The 24,041-nt window shown below is 37.2% G+C and overlaps 1 protein-coding gene across 2 annotated transcripts in view; it reads right to left on the minus strand.

The window, feature by feature from the left end:
* Positions 1-24,041, minus strand: part of NSF (N-ethylmaleimide sensitive factor, vesicle fusing ATPase) — a 344,592-nt gene that overhangs the window by 101,569 nt on the left and 218,982 nt on the right. Inside the window, exons 1-5 of one of the 2 annotated variants that reach the window (XM_077780452.1) lie at positions 22,577-22,623; positions 16,283-16,368; positions 13,902-14,001; positions 10,635-10,674; positions 1,509-1,675 (exon numbers count right to left, since the gene is read on the minus strand). In XM_077780452.1, coding sequence (XP_077636578.1) covers positions 1,509-1,675; positions 10,635-10,674; positions 13,902-14,001; positions 16,283-16,368; positions 22,577-22,585 — 402 coding nt within the window. In that variant the 5' untranslated portion in view covers positions 22,586-22,623. Of the gene's footprint in view, positions 1-1,508; positions 1,676-10,634; positions 10,675-13,901; positions 14,002-16,282; positions 16,369-22,576; positions 22,624-24,041 lie in introns of those variants that run through there. The other variant, XM_077780453.1, reaches the window with a different exon arrangement.

Raw genomic sequence — 24,041 nt, forward strand, 5'->3', positions numbered from 1 at the left:
TTGAATTCTAGTACTCTTAACAATAATAATAAATGCACTATAACCTTGTCCTGTCTAGCAATGATTCGGTTTCTACTTCTGAAAGTTTGATATCATAATGCATGGGTTATCCAAATTCCTAGTCTTGTGCTTCCAGATTTATGCCATTTCACTAAGGTGAGAGGATCAAAAGAAATGACATTCCTTTCATCCAACAGCTGCTTCTTCCCACCATTTTTCTCCCCGCCCGGGCCACATGCTTCACCAGATGAGAGCCTCCAAGGACAGTGTGGATGAGTTGCTAGAGATCAGAATGCTATAAGCAGCGATTCGCAAACTTCTGGTCTCAGGACCCCTGTATATGCCTAAAAGTATTTAAGAACTCTCAAAGAGCCTGTGTTTAAATGGATTATATCCACTGGTATTCACTACAGTAGAAATTAGAACAAGAAACTTAAAATGTATTTATTAATTTAAAAGTAACAATAAATTTATTATGTGTGAACATAAATGACATATTTTTAACTTATAAAAAACCCCACCAATTTCCGAAACAAAAACATAAGTGGAAACCACAGCACTGTCACAGGTTTGTAAACCTCTTTAATGTCTTGCTTAATGGAAGACAGCCGGACCCACACATCTGCTTTAACCACCGATGTGCTGAGCTAGCACACATCACGTAGTCTGCAGAACTCCACTGTTCAACTGTGAGAGGATAAGAGGAAAAAGAGACATGACACCTTGGTATTATTAGGAAAATAATTCTGACTTCACGAGCCCCCTGAAAGAGCCTCAGGGACCTCTGAGAGGTCTCTGGACCACACTTCAAAAACTGCTGCTATGGAGTTATGATAGGAGGAAGGAGTCATGAATAATTAAGAAACATCACAAAGAAGGAGACAAATGCAATGGTAAGGTCAAAAGCGCAATGATTATTTATGTGTACAAGCAAGCAGCAATGCATGAGCTCACACAGCTTTTTAAGTAACGCTTTAAAAGAACAGAATTTCTTCCTAGGAAATTAATAATATATTAACTGAAGTACTTTTGGAAGAAGGCAAGATCAACAATATCGTTTTTAAGGATAGAAAAATCTGGGCTTCAGAGGTTCCATGAAAAACCTGAAAATATATACACATAAGTTTCTTAAGATTCTCAAATTAGTTCATAACCCAAAAGTTAAGAATTACTTTTCTACAGAAATAGTATCAGGGAAAGAGAAAGCCATCCAGAGACAAAACAAGTGTCTCACAAAAAGAAAAGTAAGAAATCTGAGACATGCTCAAGTTTGCACAGGGAAAAGCTGCTGTAATTAAATATGACACTGTAACCTAAAAGCTACTTTAGAATTTTGTATGGACTCAAGACGTTCAGCAAATGTAGCTCCCTCACTTTTTATCACTCAGTTGGATATATCTGTCCATACGCAAAGTCCCTCTCAAGTTTTAAAAAGTAGAATTAATTTGGACAACTGCAGTGACTGGAAGGCCTGTCACTGGAAGGAATGAAAGAAAATTCAAAACTACCTGCTGTCCCACTGAGAACGCCTGGTTGTTGAACTGCTGAATGAATTCCGCTGCCATCTTGTCAGTATCGTAAGGATTGGAGTCAATGCTTTTTTTCTGCAGGAAATCAATCTCGATGGTCATTGTGCCAATACATTGCTTGGCCTTGTCAAATGTATATAAGGATACTGGGGAGGGAAAAGAAGCAGTTTTTAAAACACAAGGGCACCGATACTTGCTGTGTTTCGAGTAACTAAAAGTTTCACATAAATAAATGCTAACAGAACTTGACCAAAAGGGGGCTTTCCATGGCCTTCGTTGGAGGGACTCATAACCACAGATTAAAGAAAATGATAATAACCACTAGAGATTCTATTCCCCTCTGAATTAATTAGGTCATGCTGAACAGCGCTCTCCAGCTACCTTTAACTCTCACCCAACTCTTACGGGAATCACAACCCTCCCCACACAGTCTATACATCTTCCTCCTTCTCATTTAACAGAGGACAAATGATAGGATGTGAAGTCCCAGTGGAGTTGGCACAGCATGCTGCTTTCAAACAAGATTTTTGTTTGACAGAAGCAAGAGCTAAGGTGAGAAATTTGACTATTTTGTCCTAGCAAGTTACTATCCAGGACAAAAAAACAAAACAAAACAAAACCTGAGAAACAATAAATTGCTCCAGAGTAATCTGAAGTTTGACATTTATTTTTTAATACTACAAAAATATTTACTGGGACACCCAGGTGGCTGAGTTGGTTAAGCATCCCGCTCTTGGTTTTGGCTCAGGTCATGATCTCATGGCTTCGCGGGTTTGAGCCCCACATCAGGCTCTGCACTGGCAGCTTGGAGACTGTTTGGGATTCTCTCTCTCTCTCCCTCTGCTCCTCCCCAACTCACACTGTCTCTGTCTCTCTCTCTCTCAAAATAAATAAATAAACTTTAGAAAAAAATATGTTTATTAAGCACCTGCCATAGCCAGGGAACTACAGTCAATACTACATGTATAACATGGAAAAGAAGCCAAGGACCATGTTTTTAACTCATCTTGTATAAACGGCACCTGACAGCAAAAAACCTAATCTCCATGTTAGTAACAAAGGAGGCAAGACAAAGGGACTCTGGAGTCTGCGTTTCAATAGATTCTGTTAGTAACTAGAGGAATCGGAGTAAATCATCTAGCTCTCTGTGCTCTGATTTGTCACATTTGTAAAACAAGAAGACAGAACTACATAAACCTTATGATTCTTTCATATCCTAAATTCTGTTCTAAACTTATTTCTTATAGTCTGGCCAGTCGAATTATATGTAAAGATTTTCTATATATTCTCTGAATATTACTTGTATAATCATATTTTTATATTCTGGTTTGCTGTTGTAAAGCAGGACACACATATTTTAAAGATAAACATTTTTGGGGCGCCTGGGTGGCTTAGTTGGTTAAGCGTCCGACTTTCGCTTAGGTCATGATCTCGCGGTTCATAGGTTCGAGCCCCGCGTTGGGCTCTGTGCTGACTGCCAGCTCGGAGCCTGGAGCCTGTTTCAGTCTGTGACTCCCTCTCTCTCTCTGACCCTCCCCTGCTCACGCTGTCTCTCTCTCTCTCTCCCCTAGAAATAAATAAAAAAAAAAAAAAGATAAACATTTTCAAAAGCAAAATAACTAAGAAAGCCAGAGTAAGGAATAGAAAATTCACTGAAGATCAAAGAGTAAGTCCAAATCTCAGCTGAAAGTTCCAGAATGCTTTCCTGCCTCCACTTCTCGGTGTTTTGTTATTTCTTAACATTTCCTAGGAATTCCAGGTTACATGTTAAGTAATTTTCATAAGCAAAACAGCCTAATTGTTTCCTCACCTAGTGAAGATAAGAGTGGAAAGAAATAGTAATGTAAAAATGAGTAAGTTGATTCAGCAATTCCATTTCCAGGTGTCTGTCCTAAAAAGACTCTTGAACATTTGCCTACAAAGAGGTCTCCGGAGAGGTTCCTTGCAGCATTATTTGTAATTGTCAACACTGAAAAAACAGTGATCAGTAGGGGAATGATGAATAAAATGTGGCATATTCATAATGTGAATACCAGACAGCAATCAAAATAAAAACTTGATGTGTATTTAATAAAGATGGATGGACTATTAAAACATAATATTGAAAGGGCACTTAGATGGTTCAGTCAGTTAAGCATCCGACTCTTGGTTTCAGCTCAAGTCATGATCTCACGGTTCATGAGGTTGAGCTGTGCATCAGGCTCTGTGCTGATGTCGTGGAGCCTGCTTGGGACTATCTCTCCTTCTCTCTCTACCCTTCTCCCACTTGGGCTCTCTCTTTCTCTCTCTCTCAAAAATAAATAAATACATAAATAAACTTAAAAAAATCATCATATCAAATAAAAAACTATACTATAGAAAGATTCATACAGTATGATACCATTCTATGCATTAAAGACTCAAAAACAGAGGCGCCTGGGTGGCTCAGTCAGTTAAGTCTATGACTTCAGCTCAGATCATGAGCTCATCATTCATGAGTTCGAGCCCCACGTCAGGCTCTGTGCTGACAGCTCAGAGCCTGGAGTCTGCTTCAGATTCTGTGTCTCCCTTTCTCTCCCTCTGCCCCTCCCTTGCTCATGCTCTGTCTCTCTCAAAATAAATAAAGATTAAAATTTTTTTAATTAAAAATAAATAAAAAAATGAAGACGCAAAAACAATTCAATGTTACGATGCATATGTATGTACATATACATATACACAAATATGTGTTTATATATGAGTGTTTATCATCTATATATCAAGAAACTTGAATAACTGTATTAAAGTATCACTATTACTATAATTTTTCAAATGTGCTTTAAAGTTTCCTAAATAGAAAAGACCAAGCTGTTAGAATTTCAAATGCTGTGGGCAGTACCATGGACAGTACCACAGACAGTACCACGGCCAGCACCATGGTCAGCACCACCGTCAGTCTCAAAGGGACAGGTGCCCTGAAGCACCAAGGAGCAAAGAAGGGTGTTAAGATTGAGAATGTTTTCTTATTTTATGATTTATAGCTATTTAATGTCAAAGACTAATACAATTCTTTTTATAAGCAAAGAACATATAGGCAGTGTTTGAATAAACTGACATTACAATGAAAGGTATGCTATGATGGTCATGTTGAACATCAAACTGTAATACTTAAAATATGGCATTTCCAGATGGAAAGAAGTCTGAATGATTTTTCTAGCAGGTTCCATCACACTAAAATCACTGACTTGACTACAAAAAATTCTCACCCTACAGACAGAAACTCCTATTCCAGAATCTTTGAATTAGCACTCCCCTTCATACCACACATCCTACCTTATCTGCGCCCATATCGCTACTACAGTGAATCAGCTTTCTACCTTTATGGCCACAACATCCACATCACTCAAGCGTCCAAACTCTTCATTGTCCCAAGCTTAATCCACCATAGTCCCACTTGATTATTTAGATTTATAATTTTGACCATTACATCTGTTTGATTCACTTTAAAAAAAAAAGTTTATTTATTAAAAGAGAGAGAGAGAAGAAGAGAAAGAGACTCCCAAGCAGGCTCCATGCTGTCAGCACAATGCCTGATGCAGGGCTTGACCTTATGCACCATGAGACCATGACCTGAACTAAAAATCAAGAGTGAGATGCCCAACAGACTGAGCCACCCAGGTGCCCCTGTTTGATTCACCTTTTAAAGAATGGGCTATACACGGCTACCACAGACCCTGGTTAGGATTCTTTCTCTCTCTTTCTATATGCTCCTCCTGTATACACATCCATGCACTCTCTCTCTCAAAAAAAAAAAATAAACTTGAAAAAAAAGAACAACTTTACAATCAAGACAACCATTTCTGGTAGCAGAAGAATACTTTATAATTTAATTTACAAAACACATTTCTCAACTCATCAAGATTTTTTAAATTTTAACTTTTTTTTTTTTTTAGTTCATTTCTGAGAGAGAGAGAGAGACAACATGAACAGGGGAGGGTAAGAGAGAGAGGGAGACACAGAATCTGAAGCAGCCTCCAGGCTCTGAGCTGTCAGCACAAACCCACAAGCCATGAGATCATGACCTGAGCCAAAGTCGGATGCTCAACTGACTGAGCCACCCAGGCGCCCCTCAACTCATCAAGATTTATAACCTTGAATTTCCATACCTTTTCACAACAGAACTTATCTACATTAAAGGTTAAACTTGAGCACTCTCTTAACTATATTTAGAAAAATGTGTCTGAAGAAGTAAGAAACCTAAGCTACATACACACTCATTCTCTCACTAATACATTTGTATTTCTACTCATGTCTGTAAATAAGGAACCCTGGTTTCAAGCCCTGACCTACTTCACTTTGGTGCTGAACTCTCACTATTTCAGCTTCTCACCATACTTCAAGGGAGGGGTTATAATTAAGGGAATCACTTATGTCAGTGTTTCCCAAAATGTGTCTGAGGAACCACTTAACAGTGAGTGTTAAAAACACAGATTCACGAATCAGACTTCTCAAGGAAAGGGCCTGAGAATATTTTTTTTTTTTTCAACAAACTCTCCAGGTGTTTCTCCCAGGCAAGTTTGGAAATCACTAATAATGCAACTTTCTCCACCAGCTACCCATATCTAAAGTAATTTCCTTTATTTTTACCCCAATTAAAAATTTTTATCCTTCATCCTATTTCCACAAAGGGGGGAAAAAAAGCCACCTAAAGATAACCCCAATATTGGGGCACCTGGCTGGTGCAGTCAGTGGAGCATACAACTCTTGATCTCAGGGTTGTAAGTTCAAGCCCTGTTTGGGTGTAAAGATTACTTTACAAAATAAAATCTTAGGGGTGTCTGGGTGGCTCAGTTGGTTAAGTGTCTGACTCTTGATTTCGGATAAGGTCATGATCTCATCGTCATGAGACTGAGCCCTACATCAGGCTCTGTGCTGTGTGTGGAGGAATTCTCTCTCCCTCTCTTTCTGCCCCTCCCCCACTCTCTCTCCCAAAATAAATAAATATTTTAAAAATAAAATAAAATAAAATCTAAAAACGAGATAACCCCAATATTTCAGTTCCCTCTGAAGAAAAAAAAAGTTCCCATGAAAAATAAAACAAAATAACTCCACAAGTCTACTATGAAAAGAAAACATAACTTAAAACAAAATACTGCATTTCAGCTGATGAAGTGTCTTCCCCCCAAAAAATCAACCATGAACTAAAAAAAGTATATGTAACACTTTAAACTGAATTAAATATCCTCAAACAAGCACTTATAAAAAAACAAAACAGCTAAAATCAGAAGATTAAAAAGTAAGAACACAAATAGACAAAAGAAATGCAATAAGAGTTTTGGAACTCAGGAAAGAAACTTTAGAAAAAGATAAAACTATTTCAGAGTGAATAATAAATTACAAAGTGCCCACAGGAGAGTAGATTCAAATTAATACTTAGTAAGAAGCAGTGAGAAAACAGTTAAACAACCAAGAAAATAAAAGTGAAAGAAAGAAAGAATATTAAAAGAACAAAGAGAAAGTAGTTGAAATGGAAGACAGGCAGACAAGGACTAACATACATACAATGAGAGCCCCTGGGAAGAAAATCAAAACAAGTGGACCAGAACTAATGTTCAAAACTCTAATCTAAGAAAATGTTTTCAAAATAAAACTTAAATCTGCATATTGAAATGACCCATTATATCCATTGTTCATTGACCTAGAATGACCAATTTCAAGAAATATCCTAATAAGACTATTATACTTCAAATATAGAAAAGTCCTCAGGGCTCCCAGGCAGAAAAACTGAATTACTTATAAAGGTGAGAAAATTCGACTGGCATGAGACCTCTTAAGAGCATCATACAAGGCAAGGCAATTGTGATGCAGCATTTTCAAGAAATTCAAGAAGACAAGCCAAGAATTTTATGTCTAGCCAAGCTGCATTTGAAAGAACAAAGACATAGAAAACCAGTTTGAATATGCAAGAACTTAACACTTATACACATATACACTTCCTAGAGGCATGCACTAGATCATAGGTTTTGTTCAACCAAATAGAAACTGGCAAAAAGACTATCATAATCATTTAAGAAATTTAATCGTAGAGTTAAACTAAAATAACTATGGAGTCATGTGTAGATGAATAGCACGTAAATATCATGCTCTGACAAGATAGAAAGTAACTAATATGTAGAGCATGGTGACTATAGTTCATAATACTAAACTGCATATTTGAATGTTGCTAAGAGAGTATATCTTAAAAGTTCCCATCACAGGAAAAAAACTGTTTTTTTAACTATATAAAATGATAGATGTTAACTAGACTTACTGTAGTGATCATTAGCAATGTATACAGCTATTGAATCACTATGTTATATACTTGAGACTAATATAATGTTATATGTCAGTTATACCTCAATTTTAGAAAATTTCCTTCTTCTACTTAAAAAAATATTTAAAATTAAAAAAGAAAGAACAAACACAATAGGAGGAGAAAGGTGGAGGCAGAAAATGATCATTAACTGCTATTATGTAGGCAACATAAGAGAGTCAAAGGGTATCACTTAGAACTGACAGAACAGAGGTTTTAAAAAGGTCAAGTAAGAAGAAAAGAAAGAAAGGAAGGGGACTAAGGGTACTATGAGAGGTATAAATGCAAAAGTAGTCACTAAAACAAAAATAGAAATCTTCTAAATACCAAGATTTTAAAAATAGCAAAGATGACATTCCAAATAGAGAAATAGAACTAAGATGGAAGATAAAAGAACTGAGATTGCATATATCAGTCATATCAATAACTGTGAAAGGGTTTAATAAACTTTTAGAAGATTTTCAAATTAGCTCATAAACCAAAATCCAACTCTGTACTGTAACCCCACAGACAAATCTAAAACACAGGGATTCAGAAAAGCTAAAAGTAAAGAGATAGGCAAAGATATGCTGAGCAAATTAAAAACAATAAGAAAGCAGTGTTTGTGATCCCGACATCAAAGTATAAGTTACAACACATTGAACAAGATGAAGAAGGACATTTTATGATGCTAATAGCCACAATTCACATTAAAAGTAGAACAGTTATGAATATCTACATACCAAATAACCCAGAAACTACTATGTAAAGTAGAAACTACAGGATATGCAAGGGAAAGTAGAATAGAAAAACACTAAGATTTTAACAACCAGTCTCACTGCCAGACAGGGCAAGTAATCACTGGGATGTAAGAATACAGAAGACCTGAACAGCATAATTAGTAAAGTAGAGCTTACAGACATACAGCAGACACTAAACCCTGATAACAGAATATACCCCCTTCTCAGGGCACATGAACCATTTTCTTTCTCTGCGTGTGTGAGTGCACATGCACGTGTGAGGAGAATGCTTAAGATCTACCGTCTTAGCAAAGCATTGTTAACTACAGTCACGCTGCTATACATTAGATCTCAGAACTTCATCTTACAGAACTGAAACTTCAACAACCCATCCTATAAATGTATTCTTCAAAAATATCACCATCATAAAAGGAAAAAAATAAAAGCCAAAGATTAGAGAAATGACAACTAAGTCCAATACACGATCCTGAACTGGATCCTCCACTGAGGAGGGAAAACATGCCGTAAAGGAACTCACTGGGACAATGAACAAACCTGAAATATGAACTAGAGATTAAAGTTCCAACATTTAATTACATTAATGTTTAATTTCCTGAATTTGATTACTCTAAGAGCATATCATTGTCCTCAGGAAATACACACTAAAGTATCAGCTGTAAAGAGGAATGATTTCTGCAATTTAATCTCAAATGGTTCAGAACAGAAATGTGTGTGCGCACATGTGTGCGGAAATTTTTTAGGTTTTAAAAGCAAGCAGGAAAAAAGCTGACTTAAGTATCCTTGGCTGCTTCTTTCCTTCTCCTGCTGTACCCATGAAGTGGACATGAAACTACCTGACGAGAAAATTCATAGTCCATTTTCCCAATTTTGCCACAGTGCCTAGGAGATGATGCCAACTTTTGCTTATTTGTCCCTTGGCTTATAATCCATAAGTAGCTTAGTCCTTTCTTCCTCCTGAAGTCATAACCTGCTTTCCATACCCTCCCCCAATAAGTATACCATTTGCTTAAATACTGCCACTCTTTCTTCTCCTTAACTTAAATCTGATTTGTCTTTCCAAAGATAGAAGAAAACCAACCTCAGTATACAGTAAAAGAGAATCATCAAGTAATACCAATTACTCCTCTTCAACATAACTTAGACTTTAAAAATTTTTTTTTCCACAGCCGTAATTTCACAAAGGCCTATTCAACTTAATTCTAGGCAAGTCAAATAATCTCCAAGCTATTTTCCTTGATTCCTGAATTCTCCCCATTCCTCATTATACTCCACACTGATATCAGAATCTTTTCTACAATTAGGATTTTGACGGACTCATTCAGAAATTTTCAGGAGCTCTCTATTGTTTTTTTTTTTTTTTTACAAATAGTTTATTGTCAAATTAGTTTCCACATAACACTCTGTGCTCATCCCCACAAGTGTCCTCCTCCAAGTCTCTATTGTCTTTGAATAAAATCCAAAAATTTTAGTATGTACTTTCAGGTACTCCACTGACTGCATATTTTCATCACTTACCAGAACTTACTCAGGCAAATCCTTTCAATCAGGCACACATACTTCCTGAGCGCTGCCTATGATTTGCTTGCTCCCATCTCAATGTCTTTTATTGATATTATTTCTCATCTTAAGAGCCTTTCTTCCTTATCTCTATTATGTAATGCTTTTCCTCTACTTCATAAACATGCTCAAAACTCCAGTGCCTGAAAGGATTTCTCTGGCTGACTTTCCAGAGTCTCCAATCAATTCACCCACTCCTATTCTAACTTAGCACTTTCACAAACGGCTCCCAGTGGTAATACTTGCGCACTTATTTACTCTGTACACATTCTGTGAGCTATGAGTAAGTGGATATTCTTTCCCCCATTAGATTATAATTTTCAGGCAGATGTAAGTACCATAACTATTTACTTTCCATTCTCATATATCTAACCAGTAATATAGGTAGGATGAATGTTTAATGGCCTGACAACCAGCATTAAAAATTTTACAGATTTCCACACCTGTGAGAAAATCATGAAGAAAATCCACATCAGGTAGCTAAAAAAACATACCTACCTTCTATTTCTTGCCCAATAGAAAGTCCAGCCCATTTTCGCTATAAAATAAAAGAAAAATAAAGACACTTAAAACCAAATCAGTCAACAGTATAGAAATGAGGAAAAGAGGAATGTCTATGAATTTCAGTAATAGGAACACATTCAAAGATCAAAACGTAGTTTCATGTTGTGTGTTGACCTGTGATCCACAAAAAGATACGCTGGAGACTTAGCCTTGGGCACATGTGATCACAGCCATATCTGGAAAGAACATCTTTGTAGAGATACAGCCAAGCTGAGATGAGCCACCTGGGTGGCTCAGTCAGTTAAGCAATCGACTCTTGATTTTAGCTCAGGTCATGGTCTCATGGTTTGTGAGTTAGAGCCCTACACAGACAGTGTGGAACCTTCTTGGGATTCTCTGTTTCCCTCTCTCTACCTCTCTTCCCCCCACCCCCTTGCCCCATCTCTCTCTCAAAATAAATAAATACACTTAAAAAAAAAAAGATGAGATCATATAAAATTAGGGTAGGCCATAAGCCAATATGACCTGGTGTCCTTATAAGAGACAGGCAGATACATGGGGAGAAAGTCATGTGATGATGGAGGCAAAGACTGAAGTGATACATCTACCAGCCAAGGAACATCCAGGACTGTTGGCAACACCAGAAGTTAAGCATGGAACAGATTCTGCTCCAAGGCCTTTGGACAGAGCACAGCCCTGTGGACACCTTGGTTTCATTCTTCTAGACTCCCAAACTGCAAGAGAATAAATTTAAGCTGCTCACTCTGTGGTACTTTGTTACAGCAGCCCCAGGAAACATATTTATATGTTATACTTTATATCTGAGCATCTATCAGAAAACATACAAAGCTTGCCTTTGTACCATAAAACTGGCCTCATTGAGTAGGATGCTCCTTTGCACACTACAGTGCTCCTGAAGGCCTTCACAGTATCAGATAATATTTCAGTGTTTCTAAAGGTACTATGGTTCCTTATACCATTTGTTATGATATCTCAAAAAGACAGACATTCAATTCATGAGAACTAAATTAAAACTGGTCAGCTAATCTCTCCTGAAACCCAAGCAGGGATTCCAATCATTAGATGGTCCTGACTATTCGTTGTACTAGCCAGAGGATCTTCAGGCATTTGCAACTAGACTTTAGCCTCCCCCAGAAGGCAGGCCAGATTGCATTTAGGCAGGGATTTAGGACTGGCCTGGTATGGATTCAAAATTAATCACTACTAATAACACTTCAAAGAACAGCGAGAAAAATAATTTTTGGCTGAAAATCCCCATTTTGTCTACTCATCAAACAGCGTGGATTTGGGGGTGGACTGTGGAGAGGCTGCATTGTGAGTATGTGCAACACCTGTTTTCCCCTCCAGCTCCCTCATCGCAGGTTACTTCTCCCTCCTCTGCCCTTCATGCCCTCTTCTCTCATATCCCAACTCACTTTCAGCCAATGAGGAATTTATCAGGATGCTGAGTAAGTCCAGACTGTGGGTCACAAAGCAGCCACAATTAGGTTCTGTACTTCAATCCCAAAGACAGACTCAAAGGATGACAGTAATAGTATCTATCATATGGGATTGTTTTGAGAATTAAATGAGCTAAAATACGCAATTATACATCAGTATAGTATGCATATAGTATGAGCTAAAATATGCAATTATGTACCTGGTCTATAGTAAATATTAGGGAATTTTTTTTTTAAAGCAGAGAAATAAGAAGAAATAATCGAAATCGCATTTCTGACTACCAAAATCCCAGCTCTGCAAAACCTGGCAAACTCTAAAATATCCCAAACATCTTATGCATAGAAACAAATGTGAAAAGTAGTCCTGATAATAAAGAGGCATCCAAATAGGGAAAAGGGGAATAGTGAGTGAAGATCTCCCCTAATTTTTCAGGGCTTCAAGAGATCTGAGTGTTTGATCTCTTGCCCTCAACCTTCAGGGTAGTAAATCAATGCTTACTAATGCACTGAAAGGACGTCGGGGTTCCATTCCGTTGTTGAGGACTGTGGGGTCAGCAGCATGAGTAAGATGGTAAGGTAGAAAAGGACACAGCCTCGTCCCTGCAGTGCTCCTCAATTAGGTACTAGGTGCCTGCAGACAGTGCGAGGCGGTTTCCCGCCACAGAATCCACCAACAGTTATAAATGTAATCATAATCCTTCAACTCATTAAAAAGCCCAGCAAGTTAAATTGTAATGTGAGGGGTGCCTGGGTGGCTAGGTCAAATAAGCATCTGGATCTTGGTTTCGGCTCAGACCCTCTTGGTTTCGGCTCAGACCATGAGCCCCACACTGGGCTTGGTGCTGACAGCTCAGAGCCTGCTCAGGATTCTCTCTCTCCCTCTCTCTGCCCCTCCCCCACTCTCTTGCCCACACACTGTAACAAATAAATACAGTTAAAAAATAACACTGTAATTTGAGATAAATACTCATTTCATATTCATTAGTGTGACATCACTGCATTTTTTTAAATGTATATTTTTGAGAGAGAGACAGAGCACAAGCAGGGGAGGGCCAGAGAGAGAGAGAGACAGAATCTGAAGCAGGCTTGAGGCTCTGAGTTGTCAGCACAGCGTCTGATACAGAGCTGAAACCCACGAACCACAAGATCATGACCTCAGTCGAAACTGGACACTTAACTGACTGAGCCACCCAGGCGCCCCAACATCATTGCATTTTAAAATCACTATTATTAGGGGCGCCTGGGTGGCTTAGTCGGTTAAGCGTCCGACTTTCGCTTAGGTCATGATCTCGCGGTTCGTGGGTTCGAGCCCCGCGTCGGGCTCTGTGCTGACTGCCAGCTCGGAGCCTGGAGCCTGTTTCAGTCTGTGACTCCCTCTCTCTCTGACCCTCCCCTGCTCACGCTGTCTGTCTCTCTCTCTCCTATAAATAAATAAAAATATTTAAAAAATAAAAAAATAAAAAAAAATAAAATCACTATTATTAGATGTCAATTGTACAAGTATGTGTTATTTTAATATATTTTGTTACCCTGCAAGTTAACATTAAAATAACTTGAGACTTAATCTGATGGCTACCTGATATTACCACAGAATTTTTTAAAATTAGGGGAAAAAAAATCAAGGCAATAAAAAGCAGGCATAATAAAAATGGGCAATTAAGAATGTATCTTTAAATTCCTTATACCTAGATGTTTTTCTTCAATATGAATCAATACAGTTATAGAAAGATGCTTGCTTTAAATGAATTGATTCTTCCAGGGCCTTTAAGAATGGAAGAGAGTAAATTAGCATCTGAGTTACCTGAGGTAAGCTGAACGCAATGCTCCCGGGCACCACTGACGGATGGGTCCTCAATGTAAATGTATACCTGTGGTTGGGAGAGGTCCTCACAACCACATGCCTAAAAGACAGAAACACAGTTCATACTCCATGTCAAAGGAAATAAAAGCATCAACTCCTATGTATGCGTTCATTTCCAACAACTGATGCTTGATGGATACCAGGTGGAAACATGGCAGAGTGTCTGAGGTCCTGCAGGAAGAGAATCACAAATTTCATTTCTAAAAACTGTCAGCAACTCAAAATGTTTTCCAGGCCTAAGGGGTACCTTGGTACAAGCACACATCAAGCAGAATCAGGACCAAGCTCAGGAGCGTACATACCATTCAAAATACCATTTCCAATTTACATTTTTAAAACTGAAGACAGAGATTTTGAATCTTTGATATTAAGTAAAAATTAGATGTAGTTCCTCTCCTGAGAATTATTTCAGATCTGTTTGTTTGTTTCTTTAGGTTTATTCATTCTGAGGGAGGAAAAGGGCAGAGAGAGAGTGAGAGAATCCCAAGCAGGCTCTATAATGTCAGAGCCTGAAATGGGGCTCAAACCCACCAACCATGAGTTCATAACCTGAGCCGAAACCAAGAACCAGATGTTTACCCAACTGAGCCACCCAGGTGCCTCTACTTCACATCTTAAATAGAATAAAAGGAAGAGAAGCAAAGTTAGAAGAACCAGGATATAACAATCCAAAAAAAGTTAGTTTTAGGACTAATCATTAAATCTCTGCAGGCTCTCTCAACAGGTGAAACAGTAACAATCTAAAAAATTAAAAAGATGGTAAAAATAAGAAATTGTCACAAAATACATCAGCTTTCATATAGACATCAGTGTGTACTATTTCAAAGCATTTTTTGCTAATTCACTCTGCTCAGGAGTTAGCCATAAACAGATAATGCAGTCAGCTCATGATAACCTCCTACACTGAGAAACTGCCAAGGACTGTGTGTGTAATAAAACCTTTAAACTCTATTTTGCGACAGCAGTATCTTTTTTAAAATCATCTTTTAGAATGCTATGACTTTTTAAATATTAATGGTTAGTATTTCTATACACTAAAACACAAGTTCTTTATAGCTGGTATATTTCAAGTAAACTCCATCACAAATACAGTGAACGTCCAATATATGTAAGAAAATTCTATAAACAAATTCTCACACTGATTATCTATACCCCAGTTTATACAGAGAGAGTTCTGTGCTCAAATCAGCATCATAAATTTTTAGGACAAGAAACACTATTACTGCAATCATTCAGCCCATTACTCTGAAGCTGAAAACTACAGATAATTGGCAATTCTACCTTTGTATAACTCATGTATTTTACAGATAGCTTCAAAAAAAGGGCTCAGTTAAAATCCTGCCTTGTTGTTCCTTATTTCCCTCGTCTGCCTCTGGTAGGGCCTCTTTATCTCCGTACCTCTAGCAGCCTCAGAAGCATACGGATGGCACCGAACTTGGTAGCAGGGTTTTAGAAGTTCTGGCAGTGGATGATGTGAATTAGTTAAAATAAAGGACAACCAAAAAATACTTATAAAAAAATACTTTGTTGTGCATCTTCCAATTTTCATCTCTTAGATTATCATAGTAATAGTTATCAAAACAGCTAATAGTTATGGAGGCTTATTAATGTGCCAGGCACTATTCTAAATGTTTTATTTGTATAAGTCAGTCTTCACAACTTCCCTGAGGAAGATATTATCATCATCTCCATTTCACAGATTGGGACACAGAGGCCCAGAGATGACAGATAAGTTACCCACGGTCACCCAGTTTGCAAGTGGCAGAGGCAGAATCCAAACTCAGAAAATCTGACTGCAGAGCCAAAAACCTAATGACTATGCTACATATGATGCATATAACCAGTACATCTAGTTCTGCTAAGAAAGTTAATAAAAATAAAAGTTATATATAAAAAGCTATGTATGATTTTAAAAACATATTAATCAAGTTTAACACAGTAAAGACTAAAATACAGGGGGATCTAGGTGGCTCAGTTGGTTAAGCGGCTGACTTCAGCTCAGGTCACGATCTCATGGTTCGCCAAGTTTAAGTCCTGCATTGGGCTCTGTGCTGACAATTCGAGCCTGGAGCCCCCTTTGGATTGGGGGTGTGTGTCTCTCTCTCTGCCCCTCCCCCCATCGCTCTCTATCTTTCAAAAAAAAAAAGAATAAATGTTAAAAAAAAAAAAAGATTAAAATACCTAACTCTCATCTTTTCCATTTTCTGACAGAGCAAGAGGAATAAAAAAATTACCTTCAAGTTTCCTAAAACATAAGCGCTCTCTAACATTTTCTAAAATACCACTTGGCAGGTTAGAAAAAAACAAAGTTAGATACTCACTGGCCAGGCTGGAAATCCTTTTCGTTCACAACTGCACAGTTGGTTAAAGATAATTCATCTGTAGGACATCTTGCAGCTTGCATACTCTATAAAAAGCAATGATTCGGAAAATAAAATTAAGTCATCTTTAATAACCTTAAAGAATAGTTTATGCCTCCTGTCCTCTATTCCTCATCACCTGTAGTAAATACCTATTGTTTCTGACTCCCTGCATTCCTTCTTCTGTGATCACAGCAAACGCTTCCCTTGGGAAACTGTTCCTCCCCTACCGTATGCCTTTGTGGGCCTGCCAATCACAGCACACGTTCAACCGCAAAGAGTCCTATTCCACTCATGGATTTACACCGACATGTGCCAGAAGGACACTCTCCCCTGCCTACCCAGTGCATGGAGGACAAGTTTCTGCTCTAAAAGACAGTAAAACAGAGAAAGCAAAGATAACAGAGGCAAAGAAATAGACACCTTAAAACAAAGATCTGACAACCAAGTTCAAGTCCTTGAGACCAGTACTGCATTGGTTATGAACCAATAAAAAAAATTTTTTTTTTTTTTTTTTTACTCAAGCTCTTTTGATTTGGTTTTCCACCTCTTCGGATGAAAAGAAGTTTGAGTGATTCAAATGCAATGAAGTAAATTCAGTAAGTTTAATAAAGTGTATAATGAAAGAATACCTTTTTATAAGAGATCCCAAGTGGCATGAACCACATCTCCTATGGATTAAGAAAAACCATCTTCTAAATATCTCCCAACAAAGATAATTGAAAGGCATAGTTTATTGAAAACCGTAAGTAATCTTTTTTGATTAACAGCGACTGGCAGAACATTCCTTCACATAATGCACTAAACCAATACCTCCTCCACCATCCCCTTGGGTTTCCTAGGTAGTGAAACATGACCCTGTAGTCATGACAAGTAGTTTATGACTCAAGTGCACATTCTTCAAATCTCAAGCCAAAGCTGAGTCTTCTTAAATTTGTCTCCCAAATAAAAATGTATAGAGCAAAATAAATTACCTTTTGCTTTGCTCCTGTTGTAACTAAAAGGCTAGTTTCAATACCGTTATCCGAATTGTTTAGAGCAGTGGTCCCTACAGTGGGCTACGTGCACCAAAAGGATCTACAGATAATTCAAGTATCAAATTCAACTGCATTTAGACGCAGAGCTCTGAACAAGATATTAATATCACAAGATATTAAGACAAGATTTTAGAGAACAATTAGGCAGCAATTTGTTTTCTGTATTTTCTAATAAAATAAAAATAAGAACATATTTTTCACCTTTAGTTCCTCTTTTTTATCTTTTCATATATACTTTACTATATATATAAACTATGAATATATCATTTAGAAATAAATATGTATATATATTGGAGATACATGACCAAAAGATGTTTTCCTTATGGGATTCATAAAATATCTGGAAATCACTATATTTAGAACATGGGATGAATAAAGCCTGGGTCATAGGTTTGCTTTATGAATGAGACAGTATTTTTGCCCATGGTCAGTGTGAACAGCCATCTGAGAAAAGCGTACCAAACCTTTTGTTTCCCACCCATCCCAGAGTCTCTCTTACCTATAAGCTTCTTCCTTTTATATTCTTCTCTCTCCCCTAATGCTGGGCCTTTTGAGTAGCTAAACTCCTACTTGTTTCAACAGTTCTCAGCTCAGACATTACTTTTTCTATAAAACCTTCCTACACACCTTCCCCTCCCCATTAAACTGATACAATAAACTTCAAATAAAAGCATCTGACTGTATTTTCATTGTCTGTTTACATGTTTGCATTGCATACAAGACAGTAAGCTGCTCAAGGTCTCAGATCAGATCCTGCTTACATCTGTGGTTCCCCAGAGCTAGCACTGGGCTTGGTAAAGTGAGTGCTCAGCAAACATCTGCCGAATAAATGAACTTAGAGATCAATACAAATCTATCTAAATGCAGAATAAACAGTTCAAAGGACATGCATTCAAAGGATATTTCAAGGTTATTTAGGAAGTGATCTAATTTCAAGGTTATTTAGGAAGTGATCTAACTTAAAGGGTCTAATAGTTCAAAATTGCACAGAACTGATATAGCCAAAGTAATACAAAATTTACAAGATGTTAACCTTAGCATTTGTAAATATATTTAGCTGTCAAAGAGGTGGTGTCCTTCAAAAAAAAAAAGTGAAAAACTCTGTGGAAGTCATCTGGCTGGCCAACTATAACAGATGCTGTGAGCAAAAGGCCTCCCTACTGGAATCTAGAAGCATCTGTGTTTTTATGATAAGCCAAACAGGGTATCTCATTTTTCATCAAAATATAAATTCCTATAAATAGTAGCTATTTACTCGTCACAGTAATGCCAAGGGAAAATTCCACATTTTTTCTAACATTGACCTTGCCTCTAGGAAACAAATAAAAACTCAGCCACTACAGCTGTGCAGCTCTTATGAAATCAAAATACTACATGGATAGGGAATTTTATAGAAATTCAGTTGAGTTACTAGAACATTTAACCATCTAAAGGGCTGTAAAATGTTTTCACTAATAATTGAAATGTAAAAAATGATTAACTCATTGCTACTTAAAAGAACAAAAATCTCAAATCCTTAATGGAAACCTTAGAAGTAATTATATCATTGCTTGAAAGCCTTTGAAGTGCAGAAAGAGGGGCGCCTGGGTGGCTCAGTTGGTTAAGCGCCTGACTTTGGCTCAGGTCATGATCTCACAGTTCGTGGGTTCAAGCCCCACATCGGGCTCTGTGCTGACAGCTAGCTCAGAGCCTGGAGCCTGTTTGATTCTGTATCCTCCTCTCTCTCTGACTCTCCCCTGCTCATGGTGTCTCTCTCTCAGAAATAAATAAAACATAAGAAAGAAAGAAAGAAAGAAAGAAAGAAAGAAAGAAAGAGAACGAGCAGACAGAGAATTTGCTTCTCTTCATCAAAAAAAATTGGGGGGATTTAACGAGGACTCCTCTAAGCAACATTATATAGTTTTCAAATTTAAACAGCATACTTTTGTCCAAAGGTCACTTTAAAAATCAGATTATTTAAATATAGGCTTTATTGTTTACCAAAGAATTTAATAGGGTAAAATAAACAGAAAAAAACAGAGCGTGGTACCTAACGAGAAGAGCTAATTACCAAATAACTACCCCTTCCCCAACTAACTGCAACTCTCCTGAATCCACTGGTTCTTCCTTTGTGGTACTAGGGGCCTTGGTTACATCTCTCTAGAGTCACACAAATCCCCCACTGGAAAGGGAAGTAGGACAGAAAACATGAACTTAGCCAGTGGGCTCAGCTGACAAAGTCTCACTCAATTACTTTTTGTCGGACAACCTTTGCTGAAAGATAACATTTTACGAACTGTACTGTTTAATAAAGTAACCACTAGACAAATATGGCTATTAAAATTAAAATTAAAAATTCAGTTCTTCAGTTGCATTAGCCACATTTTAAGTGCCACATGTGGCTCATAACTATCACGACCGAAAGTTTCATTGGACACTTATAGTCTAGAATAATGTGAGCAAGGCCATCAGTAATACCTGTCTTCAGGCCTATGGATTCACTCTGTGCTATAAACTCCTATAATAATAATAATTTCTGTTAAAATCTTGGAGTCACATGGGCCTGAAAGTGATGGGGTAGAAATCAATTAAACTAGTACATCCTATAGTTATCTCTCAAAGAGCCTGGAGGGATACTTTTATCTTACCCATTTGAGACCAATAACTATTCATATAAATTAACCTCCTGGCATCCCTTATACTGAAAAAGGAAAAAAAAGCAAGTTTCTATTTTGGTCTTTTTGGGAAACACCAAAGAAAAATGTAAACGGCTGACAACATTAAATACTGACAAAGACGTAATATAGTTTCCTATAAAGTTAATGTGACTCAGCACATCCATGCCTAGATTTTAGTCAAGAAAAATGGAAACATGCAGCCACACTTATTCACAGATATTCACAGCTTTATTCACAATAGCCAAAAAGTGGAAATAACACAAATGCCTATCAACACATGATGAACAAACTGTGGTATATCCATATAATGGAATACTACCTAGCAATTACAAAGAAACTAACTACAGATACATATGCAACAACAAGAGTAAACTTCAAAAACAATGATGCGTGAAATCAGCCAATACAAAATAAGAGTTCATCTTATATTGTGTAAAATTCATCTCATATTTGGATGAAATTCCAGGAGAGGCAAAATTAATCCAGAGTAATAACAACAAAAAAAGATCCGTCAAGGCCTCCTGGGTGGCTCAGTCAGTTAAGCGTCCAACTCTTGATTTCGGTACAGGTCACGATCTTACCAGTTTGTGAGATCAAGCCTTGCATCAGGCTCTACACAAACAATGAGAAGCCTGCTTGGGATTCTCTCTCTTCCTCTCTCTCTCTCTCTCTGCCCCTGCCCACATTGTCTGTCTGTCTCTCTCTTATCAAAATAAATAAACTTAAAAAAATTTTTTTAATCAATGGTTGCCTGAGTGAAATGGACAGCAAAGAAGCATAAAGTAATTTTTTGAGATGACAGAAGTGTTTTATATCTTAATTGTGTTTTACTATACACAGGTTATACCTCAATAAAGTTGAGAAATTATGTTCTGACTTTTCAATGGCTGGACAATCTCTAATAACTCCTATTGCAAAGACAGTATAAATGACCTTTGATGGAAAGTCAAAATAGGGTTTCTAAATCTACGTAACAAAGACCCGGACCTTGACATCTGGTAGAGAGAATACTTAGGTCTGCACAACAGCCTCCATTCACTCCCTAACCAGTCCTCATCCCAGAGGTGGGAATTACAGAGAACTATGAGAATGGTCAGATCTACCTCTAAGAGGCCAGTCTAATGGCGCTGCCGGTACTGGCCTGCTAGACCTGGGAATAGGAAGTGAAAGAGGAAGGGTAAAACCTACACCTCCTTCTTGCACAAATGTCCCATACTGGCCATCAGGTGGGCAATTCTTCCTCCTGAGAAGAATTAAGGATCTTTTTCCCCTGTAATAATTCTTCCCTTAAGAGGCAAGGAAGTTTGAGGGGCACCTGGGTGGCTTAGTCGGTTAAGCGTCCGACTTTCGCTTAGGTCATGATCTCGCGGTTCGTGGGTTCGAGCCCCGCGTCGGGCTCTGTGCTGACTGCCAGCTCAGAGCCTGGAGCCTGTTTCAGTCTGTGGCTCCCTCTCTCTCTGACCCTCCCCTGCTCACGCTGTCTCTCTCTCTCGCCTAGAAATAAATAAAAATATTTTAAAAAAATTAAAAAAAAAAAAAGAGGCAAGGAAGTTTGAGCTAAAGTTCCACCCTTCCTATGGGCTGGGATGGAAAAGTGACCCAACAGGAAGAATTGCACACCCACCCACACAAATGTAACAATGAGAATTAAATGAGATAATCCTCATTTACTGCATGGAGTAAATACTTAATGAATCTTAGCTATTATTATAACTATCCTAGAGATACTCAGAAATAGAAAAAAAAAATCGCAGACACCTAACCCTAAATAAGTTGGAATGTGAAGCCAGAAGCAGGAGTGTGGTTTAAAGAATCTCAAGTATGCAGCAATTCAAAAGTTCAAGGTACTTCTGTGTGTACTAACAAGGGAAAATGTCCACAATATAGTGCTAATTTTTTTAAAAAGAATATGTAGGGTAAGCTTTTTTTTTTTAATAAGGAAAATACACACTAAATTGTTAACAGTAGTTACCACTGAGGAGAAGCTGGAAGGAATAAGGGAAACACTTTCACTTTCTACAATTCTAAACTATTTACAATAAATAATCCTTGTTGTAGGGAAATAATTTTAAATATAGAAAATTTTTATGTACGAAATTGTTCTCCACAGTGTTACTTTTTTTTTTTTTAAAATATTTTTTTTATTTTATTTCTAGGGTAAAATGGGTTCATGGGTTCAAGCCCCGCGTCGGGCTCTGTGCTGACAGCTAGCTCAGAGCCTGGAGCCTGCTTCAGATTCTGTGTCTTCCTCTCTCTCTGATCCTCCCCTGCTCATGCTGTCTCTCTCAGAAATAAAATAAAAATATGTAAAGAAAAAAGAATTTTATAGATTTAGATCTTTGATCCATATTGAGTTCATTTTTGCATGCAGTGTGAGGTAGGGATCCAAATTCATTCTTTTGCATGTAGGTAGCCAGTTGTCCCAGCAACATTTGCTGAAAAACTATTCTTTCCCCATTGAATGGTCTTGGCCCTTTTTGAAAATCAATTGACCATGAATTTTTGTGTTTATTTCTGGACTCTCAATTCTATTTCATTGGTTTATATAACTATCCTCATACCACTGTCATATCATCTTGATTACTGAAGCTTTGTAACAGGTTTTGAAAACAAGTGTGTGTCCTCCAACTTTGTTCTTCATTTTCAAAACTGTTGTGGATAAAATGGCTTTGCAACTCCATAAGAATTTTAGGACCAGCTTATCCATTTCTGGAAAAAAAAAAAGGCAATTGGAATTTTGATAAAGATTGCGTTCAATTTATAGATCAATTTGGAGAGTATTTCTATATTAACAATATTAAGTCTTCTAATCCATGAACACAAGAGGTCTTTCCATTTATTTAGATTTTTAATTTCTTTCAACGTGTTTGAGTTTAGCATACAAGTCTTGTACTTATTTGATTAAATTTACTCATAAGTATTATATTCTTTTTGATGCTATTGTAAAGGAAATTGTTTTCTCATTTTCAGATTGTTCATTGCTACTGTATAGAAATGCAAGTGATTTTGTATATTGATCTTGTATCCTGCTATGTTGCTGGATTTATTTTTTATAAATTCTTTAGGGTTTTCTATATATAAGAGTATGTCATTTTCAAATAGAGATAATTTTTCTTCTTCGTTTCCATTCTTTTTTTTTTTCTTTTCCTTGCTTAACTGCCTACCTAGAACCTCCAATTTAGTGTTGACCGTATGTGGTAAGCACAGACATCCTTATCTTGTTCCCAATCCTAAAGGGAAAGCTCTCAGTGTTCACCAGTAAGTACAACGTTAGCTGTGAATTACTCTGTTAGTTGATTCTGGCTTGTTGAAGTGACTTACAGAGTGTCAACTCAAGGTTGTTCTGAGAATCTAACAAGATCTGTGAAGGTGTTTTCAAAACTGTAAAATACCATTTAGTTTAAGATACACTTACTCAGTAATTTAGTGCTCTTACTCTAAAAAGTTATCTCTAAATGTTAAAGAAATAAAAACAATGTTTGTGAAGCTCTTTTTAATTCCCAACATCCTGATGGAAGTTGAGCACCTATGTCCTTTTGAAGGGTGAAGAGGAAGAGAAGAATCTAGAGAAGGAATCAGAACAAAACTAAGAGGTCGAAAGCCTCCCCCCAGTCCCAACCCCTAAATTTTGTACCTATGGACTCTTCACTTAGCACAACACAGGGCATTCAGGAAAGCAGGAGGTAGAGATGTAAGACAGGCAGGATGTAAGAGGCAGCATGGTACACAGAAAAGAACACAAGATTTAGTGGAAAAAATTGCTGTGATTCCAGTTGTTCAGAAAAAAAAGAAAAAAAAATATGACACGTAAAAGAAGTTTAGATATAATAAACTTCACATCTTCAAAGCTACAAAATCTAGTGACTTACATCTATAAATCCACTCTATATTTATCTAAATTGCTGATGTTAATATGAGTCACTATAATTAATAATGTTAGTAATTCATGATGTATGTGCTTGTAATATTAAGAAGTTTCTCTTTTTAAAAAAAGCAGCTTGATAATAAATATAAGCACAATATATT

Source organism: Crocuta crocuta, unplaced genomic scaffold, assembly GCF_008692635.1.
Source record: "Crocuta crocuta isolate KB4526 unplaced genomic scaffold, BGI_CrCroc_1.0 scaffold288, whole genome shotgun sequence".
Taxonomy (NCBI): domain Eukaryota; kingdom Metazoa; phylum Chordata; class Mammalia; order Carnivora; family Hyaenidae; genus Crocuta; species Crocuta crocuta.